The 24,213-nt window shown below is 42.3% G+C and overlaps 2 protein-coding genes across 3 annotated transcripts in view; both read left to right on the forward strand.

The window, feature by feature from the left end:
* Window positions 1–234: 234 nt before the first annotated feature.
* Window positions 235–3,463, forward strand: rwdd (RWD domain containing 4). 2 transcript variants are annotated; one of them, XR_011603578.1, is made up of 7 exons: window positions 235–433; window positions 1,151–1,231; window positions 1,377–1,486; window positions 1,773–1,923; window positions 2,158–2,266; window positions 2,544–2,714; window positions 2,804–3,463. XR_011603578.1 is itself a non-coding variant. In XM_070993292.1 (6 exons), exons 1-6 carry the CDS (start codon window positions 410–412, stop codon window positions 2,624–2,626), a joined length of 558 nt encoding a protein of 185 aa, XP_070849393.1. In that variant the 5' UTR covers window positions 239–409; the 3' UTR covers window positions 2,627–2,746. The 2 variants fall into 2 exon arrangements, 1 of the variants encoding a protein (XP_070849393.1); XM_070993292.1 differs by lacking the exon at window positions 2,804–3,463 and having other exon boundaries at window positions 239–433; window positions 2,544–2,746.
* Window positions 3,464–7,806: 4,343 nt separating this feature from the next.
* LOC139351156 (uncharacterized) overlaps window positions 7,807–24,213 on the forward strand; it is a 29,060-nt gene continuing 12,653 nt past the window's right edge. Inside the window, exons 1-21 of the mRNA XM_070992891.1 lie at window positions 7,807–7,869; window positions 8,035–8,362; window positions 8,844–9,043; window positions 9,160–9,575; window positions 10,257–10,411; window positions 10,703–10,917; window positions 11,789–11,928; window positions 12,018–12,128; window positions 12,536–12,694; window positions 12,900–13,023; window positions 13,136–13,339; window positions 16,237–16,581; window positions 17,127–17,653; window positions 17,927–18,066; window positions 19,038–19,166; window positions 19,503–19,711; window positions 20,016–20,141; window positions 20,304–20,437; window positions 22,620–22,748; window positions 23,149–23,396; window positions 23,910–24,075. Coding sequence (XP_070848992.1) covers window positions 8,113–8,362; window positions 8,844–9,043; window positions 9,160–9,575; window positions 10,257–10,411; window positions 10,703–10,917; window positions 11,789–11,928; window positions 12,018–12,128; window positions 12,536–12,694; window positions 12,900–13,023; window positions 13,136–13,339; window positions 16,237–16,581; window positions 17,127–17,653; window positions 17,927–18,066; window positions 19,038–19,166; window positions 19,503–19,711; window positions 20,016–20,141; window positions 20,304–20,437; window positions 22,620–22,748; window positions 23,149–23,396; window positions 23,910–24,075 — 4,127 coding nt within the window. The 5' untranslated portion in view covers window positions 7,807–7,869; window positions 8,035–8,112. The remainder of the gene's footprint in view (window positions 7,870–8,034; window positions 8,363–8,843; window positions 9,044–9,159; window positions 9,576–10,256; window positions 10,412–10,702; window positions 10,918–11,788; window positions 11,929–12,017; window positions 12,129–12,535; window positions 12,695–12,899; window positions 13,024–13,135; window positions 13,340–16,236; window positions 16,582–17,126; window positions 17,654–17,926; window positions 18,067–19,037; window positions 19,167–19,502; window positions 19,712–20,015; window positions 20,142–20,303; window positions 20,438–22,619; window positions 22,749–23,148; window positions 23,397–23,909; window positions 24,076–24,213) is intronic.

Here is a 24,213-nt window from a genome sequence, read left to right on the forward strand (position 1 = left end):
CTTGCGTATATGTACACACACTTGGTCTATAAAGCCAATTCTAATTGAGATATTTTTGTCGGCCTCCTGAATACGTGATTCATGTTACTTGTTTATTTAAATTAGATATTTGCAGCCACGTTTAAGTAAAAACTATATTACTGCTAAGAGACAGGGTTTTTTTATATATATAATTTAATATAAATAAATAGAAACTGCCTCAACTAATGATGTGGTTCAAAGTTCACGTGGAGTGTCCAACTGCGCATGCGTGAATTATCATGGTGGCACTCTCAGTGGTACCAGCTGGGGAAGTTGGGAGAATATTACATAGTAAAGTTTTAACGATAGAAATGGGTTGTTGACTCTGGAATCTTTATACATTTGAAAGTTTACACAGAGTGTGTCACACAGAGACTGAAGGAAAATCATGACAGCGAACGAGGATCAAGAGGTATGAATGGATGATGGTGCAGTAGTCGGCTAGCTGCTGTTAGCGGTTAAATGCTAATCACTTGACAGTAGCGTGACTACTAATATGTTAGTGAGTGTTGACGAGCTCATTTCACAGCTTTTCTGTAAACTACACAGCAAAAGCTTGACTTGGCAGCTTATATTCAGTGTGCAAATACCTACGTGAAGCTAAAACAGTCAGACCAGAGAGTCCAGTGTCTGTCTAGCTGTTGTTAAGCAGCCTTGATAAGAGCCTTTCATAACGCAGAAAATGTCACGCCACACTCTATTCAAAAGTCTGCCAAATTATGGGGTTTGATTATTAGGAAGAGTGCGTTCCACCTAAACCACAAGTCAAGACCATTTCCGATGACAAAATGTGCTCGAAGATATTCGGTGTGTGTGTTATCCATCAAACAGCAGCATTAACGTCATATATCAGTCAATAATGGTGTTTTACCGAAGTCATATACAGTAACGTTAACGTTAATGGCCAAACGGTAGACACTAGCTCTCTTAAGTCAAAAGCTGAATTTGGTGGAAGTCCATTACTGTTTAGAGGTTTACATGGATGCCGATTTGAAAAATAAGTCAACATTATCTTGTGACAGGCCATTAGTCCTGGTTCTATTTTGCATACCTTTGTCCGGTTGAAATTACCATATTCCTGAAGCTGTTTCACTAACAAACCGTCACTCCTTCTCTTCTTCACTCACAGATGGAGTTGGAGGCTCTTCGCTCCATCTATGAAGGGGATGAGTGTTTCAAGGAAATTAGTCCAGTGTCTTTTCAGTTTAGGGTGAGTACTATCAACAGGATACACATCAGATCAAATCAGGTCTAGATGCTTTTTCGCTTGTACTTTCTGGCCTTTGACAAACTGTGAGGATTCACTCAGTAACACATGGTCTCGCCCTCTACTGTATTTTAATGTTACACAACAGATAGGAGACCTCGAGGACACCAAAGCATTCATCCTGGACGCCACATGGCCAGAGACATACCCTGAGACGGCGCCACAAATCTCCCTTGATGCCTTTTTCAACAACAGAATGTAAGTTGTGAGCCTGGTGCTGTATTGAAATATCCTTCTTAAAACATGCATTAGCTTACATTGGAAGCACTGATGGTATGTGAGAGGATGACAACTCTTTGTGGCTTTTGCAGGCCTCTAACCCGTATGACTGCATGACCATTAACAGATGTAGCTTTAAGGAGTGTCAATGCCATTATCTGTTGACACTCCACGCTTATGTGGTTGTAGGAGATTAGAATATGTAGAGTATTAATGTTTCCTGATGGCCATGTTGTTTCTTTCCTTTCTGTTCATTTAATAACAGCTCTGCAGAGACAAAGCAGCAGATCCTGTCAAAGCTGGATGAGCAGGTGGAGGCTAACCTGGGCACTGCAATGATGTACACTCTGTTTGAGTGGGCCAAGGAGAACCAGGAGGCCCTCATGGAGAACCACAAGCCTGTAGTCACTGCTGTGGTCAGCATATTTCACTACTCTGACTCAAGTCCTGTGTCTTATTGTAATATTCACAGCAAAGAAGAAGTACTGCAGGATTTTCACTTTTATGTAGATTTTCTACAGTTACATGTGGAATATCTTCTGCCAAAATTCGAAAAGCCTGATCACTTAATGTTTAAACGATTGTTGAATTAATAGCCGGGGTCATCAGGTTTGAACATACACACAGGTGATTATTTCTTCTTGTTGCAGACGATGACGTCCAGTAGTGAGGTGACCACGACCACCTCGACGGCCAAGAAGAAGGAGAGGAAGGAGCAGCTGACGAAAGCTCAGAAGAGGAGGATCATCAGCAGAACAGGTACGTGAGTCAGACGGTCTGTGTGTGATTCAGCCAATCAGCTACAAATACATTTTTTATCAGCAGCATTTTAGGTCATTTCACTTTTAGGTTTACCTCCAAATAAAGTGGCTTAGATAAAGTGGATTAACTTACATCCAGCCTGATCCTTCACTCAGCCTGTAGGACCTCTTCTAGCAGTGTTGCAGGATTCTGAGGTCTCAGCAGTTTGAAGCTGACAGCCTGTATTTTAAAGACAGGTGTAACAAGCACACGTCACAGTGATTTCTGCTTTCAGATAACAAAGGGGAACTGCCAAGAGGATGGAACTGGGTTGACGTTATTAAAGTAGGTGCATTTTATCTTTTCTTCTCAAAATGATGCACTTAATCAGCCTGAAGTGACATTTCATCAACCTTTCCGTGTTCCTTTTCTTTCTCGCCATCCCCACGTCCCAATCCTCCAGCATGTAAGTGAAAAGGCGCCAACATTAAAACCCATTTAAAACCCTTCACACGCTGCCACGTCTCACTGTTTTCCTCTGTGTTTCTGTTGCAGCTGAGCAAAACGGGAGGAAAGGACGATGATTAGGCCTGCAGGCGGAGATCTGGTGCTGCTTTGTACACAGAAGTGCAGTGAAGTCGCTGCAGCCTGTCGATGCTGCTGCCACTCCTGTCTGGATGCCTTCACATCCTTCATCTTCAATGTTTAACACTCAGCATGGCCGCTTCCACCCTGAGAACCAAAGCTGGCTCGATAATGGTGGACTTTTAGATGCACACACACACTTGTAGCTAAACCGAGACTTTGAGCTGCTTTGTAAAAGCCCTTGCTGTGTTTTCTGTGTCTGTGGGATGCAGCCAGGTGAAGAGGACCACAGCGTCGGGTTTTGTTTGTCACACAGCGCTCAGATGTTGGTCAGGGTGGAGTGTGCTTGAAGTATTTGCTGTCACTGCCATGTTTCCAGGCTGTCAGATAAGCCCAGCTGCCACGCACTTGAGCCATAAATGTTGGAGTGCAGTTCAAAATGGATGCGTCAAAGTGTGAGGTAGCATCCTGCTGTGACTGTAGGCTATCCTGTTACTTTGTGAAGGCAGAGAAATTTTTAAGAACACAAAATGTTACTCCTGTCCCCATTTTCTTATTTTGACGTTTCCTGCTCCCTATGAATTGAAAACCTCAGAGTTTTTATATATAAATAAAACCATATTTGGTGTACGGCTTGTCTAATGATTTCTTTTAACCACTGCTTTGATAAATTCCAGTAACAGTTTTGTGTATGAACTTTGGCTAACAAAGATTGACAACAGCTGTCTTCAAAGTCAAGCACTTAATCGTATAACATAATTCACCAGCACTTATATTGAATTTACAGGCGGTGACTGTTTTCCAGCCGCAGTATGGTCTATATTTCTTGCCACTGGGCTTAAAGTGTGAAGTACCAAAATTGTACAGGCGTTGTTGACTGATTTTTGCCTTCAAAATAGAACAATTGGGTAATTGGCAAGTAGTGCCTAAGTAGTTTGGTGTATATTAACACAGAGGTCAGCGCCACAGTAATATTTGAAAGTTTAATGAGGTATGAGTAGTTGAAATTCTACATTTATTAGAATTTTATACATGTTTTACAAGGATTTTACCCAGAAGATGTAATTTTTACAGGTAACACTATGTTCAACAGAGTGGGGTATTATTTCTTCACAGACTCCATTATAAATTTTGACTGTTATTGGAACAAATGTGTATATAGAATTTTACAGAAAGTACAACCAAAGGGTGAGTGAATAAATAAAATGTGAAGAACAGTTTTCAGTATTTTTTCAGCACGAAGGAAATTTGAACTAATTAACTACTCTCCTGGTTCAGATGAGAAAAGCAGATTACATGTAAAATTAGTGTGAAGTCAGCATGAAAGGCTGTGTTAGCTGAATGCACCAGTTGAACAGACAACACGTGTAGGAGAACATCTGATGTTGTCTACAGTGTAAACCTACCTGTTTCTCTACTTGCATATATCATCAGCATATCTGTGCTAACCAAATCTAAATGTCTACTTATTTGTGCACATACTCAACAGACAAACACTGTAAACTGTAACACTGTAAACTAAAGTAATGACGCCTATTTCATTTGGCATGAGCATATATATGGGGGAAAATACTTGTTAGACGGTCTCTAAATTATCCCTTTTAGACGTCTTATTTTGAAATGTACGACAGGAAGTTGGGCACTTTCTTTCTTACTTGACAGATGGATGTCTGTCAAAGCGGCCGAAGGTGACAGAATGTGGACCTATTACAGAGACGAGCTTTTTCCCAGAAAGAAGACGAAAGTAAGTGTTTTTTACCACAAATGATAGAGTTTGAATTGTCAACAATAATTCATTCTGGCTCTTTGCTTGAAAACTACATACTTCATTTCACTGAGGCTTTTATAAGTAATAAACTGCAACACTGCAGCTAAAAGCAATCTGAAGAAAGTGCAGAATATATGACTATACAACACCTGGATGAGTGAAAAAAGTTTCTAGTGAGCCAATACTGGTAAAAATGGATGATTGTTATATTTCATTGCTTATTTATTGTTGGGGGAATACTGGATGCAAATATATATATATATCATTATGTTGTAATTTGTATCATAGATCATGTAGAAAAGCTGAATTTCAGTCTACATGGTAATGATGAGATATTGTACACTCTCTGTGTTGCAGGAGTACAAAGAGGCTGTAACATTTCCACCTATAAACAATGGCCCAACTTCACTGTGTCAGGTGATCTATGTACATTACAGGTATTGTTAGGTAGGAGCTGTGTGATTGTAGGAAACTACTTTGAAGAGAGAGAGAGAGCGAATGAGCATCCATCCACCAGTTTGGTGCGCACTAAAATATCTCAACAACTATTGGATGGATTGTTGTAACATTTGACATTCATCATACCTGCACCATGAATCCAATTACTCCAGTGGTCATGATACTCACAGTCATGATAATCATGCATCATGACTGTAATTTTTTTATTTTTTTTTTTAAAAAAGGGCATCCCCACTGTGGGAAATCCCCTCCCATTCTAACCATCCTCCACCTGCCTCTCTCTGCTCTCTGGATGGTGAGATGGAGCCAACACATTCTCAAAAACCACCCAGGTATTTGGAGGACAAGGACAAGGACAAGGAGGCACTTGCTTGTCCTGAAAGCCAAACAATAAGAGAGGAGGTTAATGAAGATGAATGAATGCACCTAAACTGCAGGCTCAAAAGGAATCAGTCCTTCCAGCCACTGAAAGGAAGCTGTTAAAAAATCCTGAGCAAGGAGCCATTTATATTCATGAGATCAACAAGTTGCCAGATTGTGGATATGTGACGAGGCTTAGCTCTCAGGCAACAATAATAATAAAAAAAAATATTGACAACAAAAATGATGGGGAGATCTCTGATCATTGTGCCCTGACCAATAAAGCTGAGACAAATAATTGCTTCTGTTCGGGCAGACAATCTAAATTAGCTCACAGTATCTCAAAGCAATTATTGATTTGAAGTGCAAGTGCAAATTCTTATTGCCTCCATGCATCTTATTTACTGAATGGTTTAATTTGTCCCACACTGTGAATGTCATGGATGTGTTATGAGCACTAAGAATACAACCAATTTAAAAAGACACCTGAAGACATACCATTCTGCACTGTCTGCGAAGGTAAATGTCAATGATGTATGTTAATTAATTTGAAAACGTATTTATGTTAATTCCCTTTCAGGACTAAAGTTAGGTAGTGAAGTTCAGAGTTCTTTGTGGATTCAGGCTGTGATTATCTTGCCTTGCTCCATTAAAAAAATGTTTCATTTAATGAGGTCATGGTCCACATCTAGTCCTTCAAAAACATGATTTATCATTTCTTATGGTGTATAAACATACACTAACTCATTCAGCAAACATTTAACGCAATTTGATTTTAATTTTAGCTCCATGTCAAGTGAATGACAGTGATGTTCCCAAGGTAATGCTCATCTGCCCTTTATGCACTAAATAAAGCTGGCAGTTACCTTTTCTGTTTTTCACCACGTCGCAGTGGTGCGGGGGTCGACAGAGCCTCAGAAAATCCAAAAGAAGAACAATGGAAATGTGCCGCAAATGAAAAACCGTGCTGCAAAAGCCAAAACAAATACATTAAAATCAACTATGCTGCAAATACGGAAACAGTGAAAAGTCTAAAATACAATCTATCACTCTGAAAACAAATGCAAGAGAAAACGCTGTATTTCCAGACAACGTGATGCAAGTGCTTCGAGGGCTTTGGGGGGAAGCAGCTTAAATTCCATTTGGTAGCACATGCAGCTCTTGTTGTGTCACATAAGTCCTTCAGTGACATGTGAGGGACGACCAAGTGCGTCAGAATGACTTCGGTCCAACTGTCCTTCCATGTGGACAACTCTTTGTAGAGATGACCCACTGAGGTGCAGTCCAGCCTGTCTGTGAGCATCGCTGGCTTCTGGTGCTTCTGAGATCCAACAATGAACCATTAACCTCCCCTTAGTGGTCCATCATCTTTCAAAACCTCAATCAGAGTGCACCAGACTGTGGCTTAGCCAAGACTGCACTGACGCATGGAGAGGGACACTGGCTGTTGCATTGACCTACTGAGTACTTAACCTTTGCAATGAGTATAGGATACTGGCCAGATTAGTATGATCCACTTGGTTTCATCATCCCATTCACCTCAAACCAGTCTGGAAAGTGGGAATGGGATGACCCATGCCTTCCTGAAGTCTCTGTGAGAGCTCGAATGTTATGGGAAAGGTAACTTCCACATTTTGACAAAATCAGACACACAAAGTGTTACACCCACTGAGGACCTTTCAGCGACCAGAGAATTGATGTGTTCTGCAACAAATCTGGAGTGTGTTATGGCTCTGTTGGGTATGAGAGCGGTGGACTTGATCAGGCAAGTTCATGTCTCTTTTATCACAGCCTGTTCAGTGCTGGCACTGAGATTGCACATCGCTATTCCCCATTTAGCATTGTGTGCTGCTCTCACCAGAGCCCAACTAGCAAGGACAATGTAGACAGAACTGTCGACACAGAGTACAAAAGATTTATTCCTCATCAAATCATGGAGATCCTTAAGTACACTACTCCCTCAGAATGAAGGTTTATTGATTCAGTTAGCGACCCAGCAGACGGCCAGACTTTCAAAACGTTCAATACTGAATCACTGGAGAATCATTTTATTTGCAGAGTGAAAAAGCTATTGTTTAGAAGCTTTAGTAAAACAGTTATCAGGCCTTAACATAGACACACTGTGCTTCTCTGGTGCTCTTATTTTGCAGAGGACAAACAGGAAGGAGTATGAGCCTAAACTGAAGGAGGAGTGCAATATTTCAAATCACCTCAGAGTAAGGGCTTCTGGCCAAAACCCAACACTGAAGCACTACCTGTCTGCAGATGTATTTTTTGGTCTTTGTTCATTCATTCTCGACAAAAACAATCCCTAAACCCAGTTTAGCAGCTGATTTATGCTGTTTGTCTTCATTATCAACTACAGCCACAGCAAAAAGGCCAAATCCAAAGTGATCTTCACTTCGAAGACAGAATAACTGACGTACTACAACAGGACCATTTTTGCAAGGTCCGTCCTTTACGGACTTGCAATGAGTCTGAGTGAAAATATAATAGAAAACATGAAGCTGTAAGCCTGAGGGAGGTTCTTTGTAATTTGTCAGAGTACAGAGTAGTGCTCAACTCAAATTACCTGCCAAGCTCTCATCATACAGACCTAATGTTTTTTTAACAGGTTAAGGCTGCCAAGGCCTTTCGAGACCAGCATGGATATGGGAGATCAGCTGAGGACTCACCAAAGCTACCAAAGACCATGGACGGACTTGTTAGAGAAGACGAAGATGGAGAAGAAAGAAAGGGAAAGGACAAATATTGTATCAAGGAGGAGAGACAGACAGACAGCAGGACTCATCTCTCTGTTTGTTCAAACAGAGATGATGTGGTGATAATCCCAGAGGCAAACTTGTGCGGTACAAAGACGGATGAAGTTCAAAGAAAGGAGGCGCCTCCATCTCTCATTGAGGAGAAGAGATTCATGGTCTACATATGTGGTGGATACAAAGGTAAGAATGAACAAATCTGACAGGTTTATTTCATTAAAGATACCTTTTTCTGAATAACTGTCAAGGGTTTGTCAAAAGCATATTTTGAGATCACTCACTGTTTGAAGTCAGTTTTCATGTGAAATCAATGGAATACTTATTCCTTACTCCTTATTTGTGGTGTGGAGTTGGATGAGAAGACTGATCTCTCTCTCATGACTGCATAATAAATATGAAGCTGGATCCAGCAGGCAGTTAGCTTAGCTTAACATGAAGGCTAGAAAAAGGGGGTTACAGCTTGCCTGGTTGTGTCTAACGGTAACAAAACCTGCCTATCATCACTTCTCGAGTGCTAATAGTTCTGAACATACTCCCCACAACCAAAACATGTAACAGTTGTTTTCTACATGTGTGTGTGTGTGTGTGTGTGTGTGTGTGTGTGTGTGTGTGTGTGTGTGTGTGTGTGTGTGTGTGTGTGTGTGTGTGTGTGTGTGTTACTCAGACACAGTTGCAGAGAGAAGTGCGCTCATGGAGAACGTTTATCCCAGGCTGTATCTGCACTGTAAGCAGAGGGGCTATGACTTCAGGATGGTTGACCTTCGCTGGGGCGTTGGAACACCTGTTTCTGAACGCCACGACACTGTCGAGCTACATGTGGAGACTCTCCGGCAATGTCAGAAAAGCCAGGGTCCCAACTTCATTGTAAGATTTCACCCTGTAGTATTATTATACAGAATATAATAGTGCAGATTTTTAACAAAGAGCATCTTTGTATTCAGATGATGAATTCATGTATGAGTCTCTGTTCTGTTGGTCAGGTGTTTGTAGGACAGAAGTATGAGGTCCAGAGCCTTCCCTCTACCATCACCAGAGAAGCCTTTGAGGCCATAGTTAGCGCGGTGGAGAGAGACCGACAGCAGATATCCAGGAACAAACCCGTGGTGGACTTTCCTGCCTCAGGCTCCCAGTCCAGCATCAGTTCAGACAGCAGCTCTGGCAGTTTCATCCAGGATCCCATTTACAGAAATTATCTGAGTTTCGCAGATCAGGCCACAAACTCTGGACTGCTGAGCCAGACCTCCGTGGACTCATTTTCAGAAGGAGAGGAGGCCAGACTCAGCCCTGTGGGTGGAAGGAGCTGTGGGGATTTGGACAAAGACCTAACATTACTCCAGATGTACTACAAGCTGGATGAGAATTGTCTCCCTCCTGTCTACCGCTTACTGCCCATCAGGTGAAAACAAACTTGCTGATGACAGTTTATGGTGTGACATTGTACTCTGTAATATTTTTTTTTTCTAATTTCTATAAAATAATTGCAATGTCAGTTAGTTTATGGTCCATGCTGAATCTCAACAGCTATTAAATCAGCCAGAAACTTTGAGACATTCTCTGGCCCTAGAGGATGCATGTTAATAACTTTATTGATCTCTTTTTAATCAGCACCACCATTTTGTCTCAGACCAAAATGTGTCGAGAGCTATTGAATGGATTGCAATGAAACTTGGTCCAGACATTCCTGTTCCCCACAGACAAACCTGTAATAAATTTGATGATCCCCTGAACTTTCATCATGCACCTCCAGCAGGACAAAATTTCAGAATGTCCAATACTCTGACTCATGAATAAATACCTTCAAAATCAGTGATATTCCCATCAACCTCAGCTGTACTTCATGTTTAATACCAATGTCAACTAAGATGGTGACAGTGGTAAACACTATAGCTGTTATTGTCATTGTGAGTATGTTAGCGTGCTGATTAGCCTTTAGCTCATAGCACTGCTGTGCCAAAGTACGCCCTCACAGAGGCACTAGCATGACTGTAGATGTTCAGTCTTATAACATGGATCTGATCTGATGAACATGAACATAGATTTAACAACCCCATTCATTGTGTCATGGTCACGTTCACAGCTCTCACCATCCTGACGTGTTGAGCATGAACAAGGAGCACAGGAGGCAGGCCAGGAAGGACTGGAGCGCTATCAGCCTCAGACTTTGGGGAATACTACAACGTACCGCGGTTGAGGCACTTGGGCAAGAGGAGGCATCAGTGTTACTCAGAACAGGTGGAGATGGAAACATACACTGTTATATAATGGAGGTTTCTCCTTAATCCTTCTGACCACAGAAACCACTCCACTGTGGTGTTGGGTTGGTTTTCACAGGAGCAGTTAAATCAGTTAAATCCAACATAGATGGATTATGGGTAAGACCTTTAAATAGTAGATACAAATCAGGTCTTCAATCAGATTTATGGGTTTCAGCAGACTTACATGAAACTTTTCAATTGCATGATAATGACTATTGTGACAAATAACAGTGGTCAGCATTATCTTTATCTCTTTTTCTATGCTAAGTTCTTGACTGGGAAGTAGAGACAGGTCTGCAGTCTGTTGATGAGGCTCCGCCGGAGGAGCACTGCCATTGCTATAAGAGACTGATCCCAGATCTTTACCACAACCTGAAGAATGAACACGTCGCTCAGTACATCGACCTCCTGAGGGGACGAACTCAGCTTGATCCAATACTCAATGCAGCACATGAGCAGTTTATGAGCCGGCTCCATGAAAAGGTATTTTCACTATAAGGGCAAGCAAACATATGGTTGCTGTTGCTATAAACTCCAGCTGATATCACATTTAGTCATGCTTTTTTTCAGAAAAACTGTCCACATGCCCCTTACATTTAAACAAGGACACACAGTGAATCCTAAACTCACCACTAGACAACCACTTTCTTTAAAATATCAGAGCAACACGGATGAGGTTAACTAGTTTGTGCATGAAGTGACTACAGTTAGGTGGTCAGAATCAGAACACTTTGAACATCCATGTAAAAACACCAAAGCACTTTATTTATGTATTACTTGAAGGATATGTACACATCACTTATACATTATTACTATTATTTATTATTATTATTGGCATATTGATTTTCCCTATGTGTGGTAAGTAAAATCCACGTGGCTTTGACAGATGTACGAATGAGCCTCCTCTGATTTCGGTGAGATACTTGCACAAACTTTTGCTGAGCTGTTTGAGTGACATGGTCCTTCCTTCCTGCTGCTGTTACACTTTACAATCAACACTGCTCCCCACAGACCACACATACCAAAACTGATAAACTCACTCATGTGCAATATCAGTGAATAATAAACTGTGTAATAACAATATTCCCTATGTGCAATAATGTGTAACTTAACATCTATCTTATCAATTATCTCTTGATACTTTGATAAAACGTTGGCTTCATTCAGTGGGAGGTTGCCACTTGGGCAACCCGTCAAGGCTTAAGCCCCATCAAAATGACGTGGGGACACTAATGGGTATCTAGCCTGCAAGATTCTGGTAGCGATGCAGTTTTCCCCAGATGGATTTTTTGGTCACTTTATAGATTTGGTTCTTTGTCTTTCATTTCTTATGTCTTATGTCTACATCATGAAGCTGCGTCACACCAACATCTATGAGCGTAATGTGGGATGGGGACAGAAAGGCTTGAGTCCCAAACACCATCGGTCACACCAGTTCTACACTGAGCAAATCTCCTCCCACTTTCAACGGACTGTTATCAACTCCCTCAACAAGTACAACACATAAACTTTTTCTAAACTACTGAATGTCTCTGTACTGTATTGGTCAACTACATATACATTATGTGCTTTTTCTTTTCCAGAGCAATGAAGGTCACCAAAACTGAGGGCCCGTTCGACACTGTGAGGAGAGAAGCTGTCAGAGTGCAGATACAGGAGGAGATACAGCGTCATGTCAGCTATGGAGTCCATCTGTGAGTAGGTCATTGCCTTTCTTGTCCACTACCGGTCTGTACAGCTGAATATCCACCATACTCTTAGACAATATTTTGGAAGGTGTCATTGTTTCGCTTCCAATTCTTCACATAGTGGTTTTAAAAGTGAGGTTATTTTCAAGCTCCTCAAAACATTTTTCAGTCAGTTTCTTACTATGAGTGATACATTAGCACACCATAATCTGTCTTTCTGTTTTTGTTTGTGCTCTCCCCACTAGATTGAAGTCAGTCTTAATAAATTATGGCAAAAGATGTTTCTTTGAAAACTTTGACTGTTGCTTATTTATTCATGAATATTCAATGTTATTGTAAAGTACTTTAACAAAGAATGTTAAGGCCTGGTCACACCAGAAAGTGGCACACTGAGATTTGCCTCTGTTCCTCAGGTGGAAGGGCTGCACTTTGAGGCACACATTCTTAGATGATGTGCAGAAGGCAGTGGGGCAGTCAAGAACCAGACCCATCCTCCTGTTAGGACCACCAGGCTGGGGAAAGAGCACCACCATCGCTGCAGTAGCACAGCTAGCACCCTCTTGGCTGCCTGGGTGAGATGCTAGTTGAGCAGATCTCATGGTATCAGCAAAGTATTTTGGTCTGTAGTCTTCAATATATGGATTTGCAGACAGACATCTAAAACCAAAAATTGACAGATATAGATAATATACATTCAAGTGCAAACAAAATCAAATAAATGAATCATCCGAGTATGATTGATTGAACCATTCCTTTTTTTATGCCTCATTGGTTCAGAGCTGTGAAGACGTTGGTGCACTTCATTGGCTTCACTGGTGAGAGCAGGAATATTCGTCTCATCCTGCAGAGTCTTTGTGTCCAGCTGGCTGTAACCTATTGTCCTCACACACAGCTGTCAGAGGTGCTGGCCCATCTCTAATAAACACGGCTTCATCATATTTTACCACACTGAACAAGATTTTGGAAGGTATACATGTAGATTCTATGTCCTAAAGGTTATTTGGCTCTTCCAGGGCCTTCCTCAGCTGATAAGTGAGTTCCACTCTTTGTTGGGCCTGGTCGAAGCAGAGAGGCCCCTAGTGGTCCTGCTGGATGGGTTAGATGAACTGTCAGACGAACATGGTGCAGACCTCTCCTGGATCTCAACCCCGCTACCTCCAAATGTCCATCTCATCTTATCTGCAACCACTGACTCCCCCTGCTCTCACACTCTGCAGGTTAGTAGAGCTGAACTGAAGTAGATGAAATTTTAGATTTCACTTTGGCAACAGGAAGGATGATATAGCAAAGAAACATAAAAACAGAACAAATAGGAAATGCACATTAGTTTATGTATTAATATATATATACACAATCAAATGTGAGTTTCAGGCATGTGCACAGAATAATAGCAGTAGGTCAAAGGAAAGGAATAGTATGTGAAAGGTCAAAAGGCAAAGGTGTTCTGAATGACCATACGTGAAGGCAGTGTAAAATTGAACTTATGGCTAAGCTTACAGGAAACATTGGGACATCTGTATCTGTACACAAACAGAAATGTACAAATGAAAATCTGTGGCTAGCTGTGGTTACTATGCTTAGCTTCCCAGTGTCTGGTCTTTACATCGAGGTTACCAGGTTTGGAGCCATTGTTCCTGTGTAGAGTCCTGTATTTGTTAGGCTAATGCTTGAGAATTTGTTTTGGACCCAAAGATGCAGACCAGAGACTGAGATATAAAAAAAAACACAATTTATTTTAAACACAACGGGTGAAACACAAAGTGCACTTATACGCAGTGGATACAGAAATAAACAAAAGGCGCACTTAAAAGGAGTGGGGAGAAACTAAGGAAGCTCAGACAAAGCAGGTTTGAAGCAAGACAGTTAGCATTAGCAACTCACAAGGAGAGGAGAAAGCAGAGCATAGTACTTACAAAACACAAACAAAGACACCACCAGGGATTCAGGACAATTCAGCACAGGTAGGAGAGAGCTCTCCCCTTTTATTCTGTGCCTTAATCAGGATCATGCGTGTCAGGTGTGCACCTGAGGGGGCGGAGCTGGCTGGGTGTAGGTGAACACCCAGTTAGACAGACAGAGGAGAACAGACAGGCAACAATAATACTGGGGAACAGGAAAAAGAACTACTAGGACTAGAACAGGTCTGTAGGATCGCAACAATATTAAAACTTATGCTATAGTCAGAGATGCTGTGATTTTGCTATATTGTCCCGAGTGGAAACAAGATTACAAACTCAGGCAGTTGTTAATCAATCGCGGCCCCACTGGCTGGTCAAGAGGAGAGAGGAGTCGGCAGCAAGGATGGTACAAAACAAAGCAGTCCAAAAGTCAAATCCTGTCATTCACAACAACCATGAGAGGTCCTTACATACAGTAAGTTCAGTAGTATGCAAGATTAGCTACAGACAGATACACACACAGGCACACAACCAAATGCATGATCCACCCCTGGCTTGTAGCTGGTGAAGATAGCACATTGTCTAATGTCTCTCTGTGTGCTGCAGCAAAAGGATTATCGCTCTTCACACTGCTCTATTTAAGTCTCTGGTCATGTCATGAAGCTATGGATGAACAGTTAGTTTGCTTTGGAATTGGGCAGTGAGAAACCAAGGACAAGCCATTCTTACGCAAGGCTGAAGTGCAGTGGTGCCTGAAGAAGCATTCTTAATTGTTTTTTGTTTTTGTTTTTGTTTTTGTTTTTGTTTTTGTTTTTGTTTTTGAAAGCGACCCATCCAGCAAAGGATAAATGCTCTTTGTTATTAACACTGACATGTAAAACTACTTTTGCATATTTAGTTCACCCAAAAATGTGGCAGTAGTATTTGCACATTGTCATTTCTGCTGCTTGACTTCGGGGAGTAAGGATCATTACTCTGTTAGGCTTTTTGCCTGAGTAATTTGTTTGGACCCAAAGATGCTGAACAGAGACAAAGATATAACAACGAATACAATTTATTTTAAACACGAGAGGTGAAACAACAAAAAACACACAGATAAGGCACACTCAAAAGAGATTTAAGATCCATGCTTTATTAATCACCACACAACATGCCATGCATCAGTGAACACAACAGCACACACAAGATGCACGTCATGCTTTTTGGTGAAATTATTCCTCCGCGTTTGACCCATCCTGGTCAGTCCTTCCTCCACGGCAGACCAGGAGTGGTGGGCTGCCATCAGTGGCACCCGGGGACCAGTTCCTTGTTGTCACCATTCGATCAGGTGGTGATCTTCTTGCATGTCTTTAGTGGGGGTTTTTGTGGAGGACACCCCAGGTGAACACGGGGAGAACATGCAAACTCCACACAGAAAGGCCTCGGGACAAATTCATTCTGTCATTACTTGCCTCACAGCAAGAAGGTCGCAGGTTCGATTCCCGGGTCGGGCCTTTCTGTGTGAAGTTTGCATGTTCTTCCCGTGCATGCGGGAGTGAGTGTGAATGGTTGTGTGTATGTGCCCTGCGATCGACTGGCGACCGGTCCAGGGTGTACCCCGCCTCTCGCCCGTTGACAGCCGAGATAGGCTCCGGCCCCCCCGCGACCCCGAAAGGGATAAGCGGCATAGAAAATGGATGGATGAATTTGTTATCCAACAGAGCAAGCAGGTAAACCACACACCACATTTATTTTCCTAGGATGGCATTGGCAACATATGACCCGCCCTACTCTGCTGTGATTGGATATGTTGATATTCTTACTGAACCAACCAACCAAGGCAACAATGAGTAGTAGCCAATCAGAGGCAGAGTAAGGTGGGTCATGTCTTTGCTATTCTAGGAAAAAATAATTGCAGCACACTACTAAATGGTCAGAGGGGATTTGTAAGTGGATATACGCAAGGCTGACCGAAAAATGGGTATACGCCGTATACCTGCATATACACTGCACTACACCACTGACTTCAGTATTTGCAGATTCCTTTCTGTGAGCTTTCTGTGCTCTTGTTAGTGATGGATGTGGGGGAGGCAGCTGAACCAGCTAATTAGAAATGTCCACATACACATTTTTTACATATTGCTTATTAAAATGATACTTGCAGCACTATTAAATACTCATAAATAAATATGTGATTTACAGTATAGATTACACAGACTTTTCTCTCTCTCTCACAGTCAGCCCATCCCATAGTCCTGTCCCTCCCTCCACTCAGTCCAGGTGACATCACAGACGCATTAGAGAGCAAGCTGTGGACTGACCAGCGGTGTCTGCAAGAGCAGCAGTGGCAGCTGCTGGTCCAGGCCTGTCTGTCCTGTCCCTGTCCTCTGTACCTGGAAGCAGCCTACTCTGAGAGCATGCTCTGGACCTCCCACTCCTCCCAGGCCAGCCTCAGCCTTCCATCTAGCCTGGAGGGCCTTTACCTTGGCATGCTGGCTCGCCTGGAGAGAGAGCTGGGGAGGCAACTGGTGAGACGGGCTGCATCTCTGATATCCATCTCACGTTGGGGTGTCACTGAACAGGTGGGGGAAGCTACATTTAACTATAACCTGCATATACACATTATCACTAATTACATTCCACAGCACAGCATATGTTTTTAGATTGATTTGCCACCTTACAAGCAGCTACTGGTTCAGGATTCCTGTAGTGCACAATGAAAATCAACTTAAAGATATTTCAGCCTTTTTTGAGGTATGTAATTTATTACAGTCAACATTTATAGCTTTCAGGCTGATAATGTGACGTGGGTAAAATCTGTACCAGTGATAATATGCAGGCCATCCTGGCTTGGACTCCCATCTTGTTCCCATGCTATGATCAAGAACTGCTATATGCTGTACCTTGCCTGCATTGTTATGCAGATGACCCAAAGATGACACAAAGCCAGGCTACCTGCCATATGTACAGTAGCTGGCCCCTGTTTCCAGTCTTTATGCTAAAGTAGGCTAATAATGTCCTACGTCCAACCCTGCAGACATAAGATTGATACCTTCTCATCTCAATCTCAGAAAGACAGTGTTATGTCCCAAATTCTGATTCAAGTCATGTTTGTGTCCATCATCAGGAGCTACTGGACCTGCTGGCCAAAGATGGGGAAGTACTCCAGGAAGTGACCTCATGTCAGTCCTCTTCCGGCCACCCCAGAGTGCCTTATGTCTTGTGGGCGCGACTGAAACGTGACCTCGGTTGTCACCTAACTGAAGTCAGTACAGATGGGACATGGGTGTACCGCTGGACACATTCTAAGCTGAGCCACGTTTGCATAAACCACTATTTAAAAACAGAAGACTCTCGCAAGGCTGTGCATGCAGACTACGCTGACTACTATAGAGAGAAGTCACAACACAAACACATATTTCAACCTCTGGCATGGACACTGGATGAGCAAAACTGTGGTGAGGGTAAGACTAAAAGTTACAGATTCAACCTGAGAAAGCTTCATGGGTTGCCCTACCACCTGGTCCACTCAGGCCAAATTCTGCTCTTCCTGTCTGAATGCATTTTCAACTACGAGTTCCTGCTCCATAAGGCCTGGGGTCTGTCTGTCCTGGACATCGAGGAGGACCTGAACAAGGCTGTGCTACCAGACAAGTAGGTCCTACGAGAGGACAGACAGAACATAACATAAATGATATATTTATATATGCGTGTGTGTGTGTGTGTGTGTGTGTATATATATATATATGAACGCTGATTATACACACACACGTGTATATATGTGTGTGTGTGTGTGTGTGTGTGTGTGTGTGTGTGTGTGTGTGTGTGTCTATATATACACACGCACACACACACACACACACATATATATATAGCGGTCATTCCTCTGTTAGTTTGTCATTGTAAATACGCTGTATCTCTCTCTAGGAAGTTGGTGGATGTGGAGGTGATGTCAGCTGCTCTGGAAATGTCCAGAGAAGTACTGCTGCAGGACCCCTGTCAGCTGGCCTCTCAACTTGTGGGTCGACTGGGACAAATGATTATTGAGGACCGCCCTGTTGCTAAAGGTATACTTTGACACAATCTGCCTCTAAATTATGCAAGTCAGTATTTATTCACAGTGTCTGTCATATATCATAAAATGTACAGTATATGATATTCGACCTGTGCCTGTGAATCAGGTGAGGAAGGAGAAAAAGGTGGTACTAAGTGTTATACAAAAAGAAATAAAAAATGAAAATGCATTGATGAATGAAATACAGATTAAATGCTGTAAGATATAATAAAATAAAATGAATTCAACAAATAAACAGAGAAGATACAGCAAGAGCTTTGACAATAATTTCTGATTTATCAGAATTTAATTGCAGAAATTTTGAGATGGCCAGTTCAGCTTCTGTAAGGGTGCATAGATTTGCTGAGATGCATGAGTGGTCTTGTTAAAATCAAAGGTAGATCTGGCAGTCATTGGCATAGAACTGAACGCTGATTGAGGTAGCGTGTAGATGGAGAATAGCAGGCCCAAGGACTGAGCCCTGAGGTACTACATGAATCAAGAGGGTTCAGGAGGATTTACAAATGTCTATGGCCACAGGTCCTGTAAATATATGGGGTAAATTGGTCTTACATACATAATCACTGGTATGGGGAGTTCGTCTCTGAAATCTGCAGTGAAACCTGCTTTAGGCTACCTTAAAGATTGGTTATCCACTAAGAATTCTATATTTCTAAAGGCCCGGCTACACCAGCATTTTAAATAGTACATCATTTGTGTCAAATACACCTTTGGTAAACTTTCCGTAAGCTGTGGTCACACCAAAAGGTGACACAGCATTCAGAGGTCTTCATGAAATACATGGTGCTAGAAGTTCGGTGACAGTGAATACTTACAGGGCTCATCCGCCAACTATTGTAGCAGGTGAGCTAACCATTAACTTTTTTTCTGAAGGTTTATGTATCAGCCCTCAGTAGCTCTACAGAGTATATTATGCTACATTATATGAATGTTTCTGATCTCTAAGCCTTGTGTCTGACCCAGGTGACCTGCTGACATTCAGCTATCTCCATGCTCTACTGGATCAGTGTACTCACTCCTCCCTGCCTGTGTTGCTGCCCTCCTCCACCTATTTGCTGCCCCCAGGAAGCCTCCAACCCATCCTGCTGGCTGGTAACATGTTACAAATATACTGCCTTGCCTTTGCCTTTTAATTTTTGTTGGTTTTTGGGGGAGTTTTTCAAGGGTCTATCATTACAGTGTGTCATACCCTGCCATTGTGCCTGCCTTGTGATTTGTGATGCTGGGCTATAATAAATTATATTTACCTGACCTTACTTGATGAATACACTCAGTACTTAAGATTTATTCTTGTCCACTCTACACCTGATTTAGCTAAAGTACATAATGTTGCTACATTTTTGATGTGCATGTAAGTGTAAATGCAGCTGCTTGTTATAAATGTATAATGAAGTATTTAAATGGAATGATGGTGTGTTTACTAACCAGGTCACCTGAACAATGTGATTGCCCTGGGAGGGGGCCAGAGTGGACCTTTGTGTGTGACTAGTGAATCAGATGGAAGCCTGAGGTTTTGGGATCTGCAACAGAGGCGGATCATCAGGAGCCTGGACCCAGTTGGAGGACTTGTGGGAGATTCAGTCACCCTGGGTCTGGATGATAGGATGCTTATAGTCTGCATGGGACAAAGTCTGCAGGTTGGACAAGATTTGCTTCACTGCTTGGTTTCAGTGGATATAGTCTGTGTCTGATATAGAGGAACTACAATGTTCCTGCCTTATCACATCAAAGAAGCTTGTAACCACATTGTAATTACAAACTATGGTAATAACATTTTAAAAATAACCTGCTAGCGTTTAGGATCCATAGGATCCAAACATTGAGATCATTTTGATATGTAGCACTCTAGGAAAAAAAAAACCATCTTTGTATTGTATAAAATACTGAGAGTTTAGTTGTTAGATGAAATGTTGGGATGTATAAGTTGCGACTCTGTTCCAGGTGAGAGAAGTTGAATCCGGGCGAGTTGTGTATTCAGAGAGTGATTCAGTGGACATTCCCATAGTCACCACTGCTTGTAAAGGACAGCTGCTGGTGGTCTTCTATGATGGGAGTCATGTAGTCAAGGTACTGACACCTAGAGCTGTACACTACCTGCTCATCACCTCACAGCAGACAGACACAACCCACGACTAGCTGGTGAACATAGTGGAGCATTTAGTAGCTAAAGAGCCAGATATTCTGTTTAGTGGACAAAACTGGTATGTGTGTCTTGTGTGTGTTTGTTAGGTTTTTGACCTGGCCTCCTCCTGTTCTCTGCTGCACTGTGTTAATATTCACATGGAGTGTGAGGCAATCCACAAAGACCGCTCCATTCTGCTGTCCAACAACTCCATCAGTGACTATGTACTGTTTGCCTACAGGTAAGACAGAATCAGGCTTGACCACCTCAGGACATTCGGTCATTTGCAATATACTGAGTAATATGAAGGTGACCTGTGATGATGTTCTGCACCTGGAACTCGACACCATGCTCAAATTAACGTAGCAACAAGCTAATTAGAATTAACAATTTCTTCCTGTCTACATGTTTGTCTACAGTGGAGACGGTGGCACAACTGCTTGCTGTCTGAAAGCACCTCAGGACTGAAAAACAGTTTACATCAAATAAAATCAGAGAGGCCCGTCCTGAAAGGCAAAACATAGGTCAAAAAAAACAAAACACCACACTCTCACCACACTGCAAGAGTACAGTAATAACTGCAGGAAATCCAAATGTACCAATGTATGTATCAGCTCAGAAATTCCCTCAGCTGTACTATGAAGACAGTAAGAACACAGTCCACAGAAATTCTGAGTCAAAATGTAACAGTGACGGCTGTGTGTCCCATCCTGCCGGGACCCCATCTTACGCAGATGTCATCTTGGTTTTGCTACTACCTCCTCTGCCGGATTAAGATCGGAACAATGCCCCCCTTTCCGTGTTGGTACTTTTTAAAACACGGTGATGCAGAATAGGGGTGCAACGTTCCTGCCTTGAACAAGCTGTGTAAAAGGAGCTTCTGACAAGTGATGGTGATCTCAGCAGCATCACATTCACAATGCATGAGCCACAAGTGTCACTACGAGTGACCTTGTTTTTAAATAAACACATAGATCACATATCTGTTAACAGGCTGTGAAATCAGGCCACCATAGTAACCAGACAGATTTCACCAGTGGGTTTGGAAACAGCTGTGAATTATTAAGACAGGCCACCACTCATGTGCCTCACCAGTATAATGTAGCACAGTGGTGATGCCTTCATGTCTTTGCTCCTGTGGCATAGATAAATGATACTGAAGCTAATGGCCAGCTGATAACAAGATCATACAGTACAAGTTTTCTTCATTCTGTTACCATCTAATTAAAACTGCATCAAAAGCCCTGGCATGGATGCTTTCAGAGTAATTAGCAGAGGCCATTCCTTCACACCTGACCTGAAGAGGTATCAGATAAACAACAAACGAGGTCACTGTTGGTGGTAATATGAGACAAGAGGGATGGTAATAATATGGAACACCTCAGCATTAGCTCATTTACACATTTCTCACAAATGACTTGCAATGTCCCACAGATTTTTTTTTTTTTTTTAAAGGGATCTCCGCCCTGCGGTGATCTACAGGTGTTTTTCATCCTGGATCTCACCAACTTTGTGTTCACAATCGTAGAGATTCAAGATCTGGTAAAACATGTATATTGGGCCAAGTAGTGCAAGCCTCTCAAAGCTTTCAAAATAAACTTCAGTTTTACATAACTGATACTTGTCTCTAGGTCGGACTAGAAGTTGCTCCTGAGTTACATGTTGTAGCTAAATGCATCCACCTCTGGGGCAGCTTGCCTTGTTGCATACAGTGTAGTAATTCTCACCATATTTTGTTCTGTATTTACATGAGGAAAACAAAAAGCTGAAATATATAAATACACAATTTTTGATCCAAAAGTCAGCACAGGGTTTCAACACAACACAAGACAACTACCAAACTTCAGAAGTACAGGGTTGGAGCCTGTTGTTACTCAGACATTGGGTCATTTGAATAAACTCAGAGGTTTTACTGCTGTAACCTTGGTCTGGTATGACCAGTATCTTAAGGTGGCTCATACTAGCTGATGTTTGCAAACATTAGGTAGATATGCTGCTGTGTAACTGACATTACTAAATAAGTTTACTGACTTTACAACTCTGCTCTACTTGTCACACTACATTACAGCATTTACCATTAACCTGTTATTCCTTCAATTGTGTTTACATGTACTTCAAATTTATGCTGTTAAAAAATAAAATGGACCTTTGAATAAGCCAGGATGCAAACTAAAATTGCTGATTTTTAGGATTGTGTGAACACCATTGCTCACAGCCAATAGAAAGTGAAACATGTGTACATGGAGGTATGAGGCACCAGTAACATCTCAGATGTCTAAAATGATGTGATGAAATGAAATGAAGAGTAAATTAGACAACAGATTCAGATAAATCATCTGCCACAACAGTGTGCTGTCAAGTGCTAGTCTGCTTTAGAGTATATCATTTGAAGTGGGAACATTTGATACCTCTCTGTGTTTGAGGTCTGGTGGTGAGGCAGCAGTATTCAGCGCCAGGGGGGGCACTGTGATGTCTGTCCTATCTGCTCAGCAAGGTGCTGCCTCTATACAAGCTGTGGAGATGACAGAAGACTACCTGCTGCTCTTCTGCAGGTACACACACCACAAACATCCTGCAGGGTAAATGCAGGTACAACTCCTGCATTTGTTATAAAATCCAGCAGCTCTCTGTGAATTTGTTTGTGTCTGCATTGTGTCTCGTACAAAGTACAAAAAGGCACATATTTGTCAAAAAATGCTGTATATCATAGGAGATGTTGATGTTTCTGAAATACTTGGGAGGATGGGGTGCAGGGTACTGAAAGGCTTGCAACTCTAACCAAATACTGTTTGAGGGGTAAAATGCTTAGCAGGATAAAAGCAAAACTTGAACACTTTGGGACCTGTGGTGCCTCCCTTGAGATGTGTTGATGTCTCCTGACTTCGTTCTGACAATCAGTGACACTTCATCACATCATCATCCTCTTACAACCATCAATTTGTACTTTGTCAGATACCCATACAAGAAGGGCGGTGAAATCATTCACATCGAGCTCTTCAGTACTGTCTCCTTCCTCTACATGAGGTCTGTACTGGGCTGCAGCCAGGACTCTATTTCCCAGATCACTGTCAACCAGGCAGGGACTCACGTTGTGGCCTTTTGCCCCTCCCCTCGTACTGGCATCACTGAGCTAGTCACCTGGAACCTGGAGACAGAGGACCACAAGCACATCACTCGTTTCCCCGCAGTACTGATGAAAGGTTAGTGTGTACAGCAGCAGTCAAAGTGTGGCATGCAGATACCCAGGACAGAATGATCAATAAGTCATTCTCTAATTCCTTTGCCAAATCAGCATTTGCCCAATCAAAGAGAAGGTGCTTCTGTCTGAATTCAAAGGCTCATTGTTTCAAAAGTAACAATGACTTTTGAGTTTTGAATCTGGCACCATTATCACTGCATCACTGACTCAAGTGAAAAGGCAGAGCTGTTTTGGGGAGCACTGAAACGATGTGCAGATAATACACATTCCTTTATTTTCATCAGTCACTGCACTCAACAATCCTGCTGGAACTGCCACTTTGTGGGTGCTAGATGCTTTGACCCCATTTCCTACACTGAGAGTGGGGCCACAGTGTAGCTGCTAATGTCCCATAGGACATCACAGCTGGATGTGGTCAGAGGTGCACCAGGCCTGAACCTTTCAGACTATAGAGGTCAGTGCAGCTTTGTTTTTCCTCCACCCCAAAGGTCCTGACATTTTCCTTTCCCTTCAGGCCTGTGCTTTGATCTGCGCTTCTGTGTGGGGGTCTGCCGTGGAGAGAAGTACCTTCGCCTATGGGATCTGACCTCCAGGATCAGTGACCAGACTCTTACCTATAACATTCATAAGCTCCGAAGTGACGGCACAGAGGAGGTCATCCCTATGGGGAAAAGCCAGAGGTACATATTGACACCACTGACAGTCGCCGCTTTGTCTTTTCATTTCATGAAGCTTCTGGTCCACTATGATGATGGCTTCCTTCTATCTGCAATGCATTTTTGAGTAACCTATACTCAATCAAGGGCACTGGACGTTTC

Source organism: Chaetodon trifascialis, chromosome 23 (assembly GCF_039877785.1).
Source record: "Chaetodon trifascialis isolate fChaTrf1 chromosome 23, fChaTrf1.hap1, whole genome shotgun sequence".
NCBI classification, from domain to species: domain Eukaryota; kingdom Metazoa; phylum Chordata; class Actinopteri; order Chaetodontiformes; family Chaetodontidae; genus Chaetodon; species Chaetodon trifascialis.

Coding starts and splice junctions, on each gene's coding strand:
- rwdd (XM_070993292.1), top strand. CDS start 410: ATGACAGCGAACGAGGATCAAGAG. Junction 434..1,150: donor CAGCGAACGAGGATCAAGAG/GTATGAATGGAT, acceptor CTTCACTCACAG/ATGGAGTTGGAGGCTCTTCG. Junction 1,924..2,157: donor AGCCTGTAGTCACTGCTGTG/GTCAGCATATTT, acceptor TTCTTGTTGCAG/ACGATGACGTCCAGTAGTGA.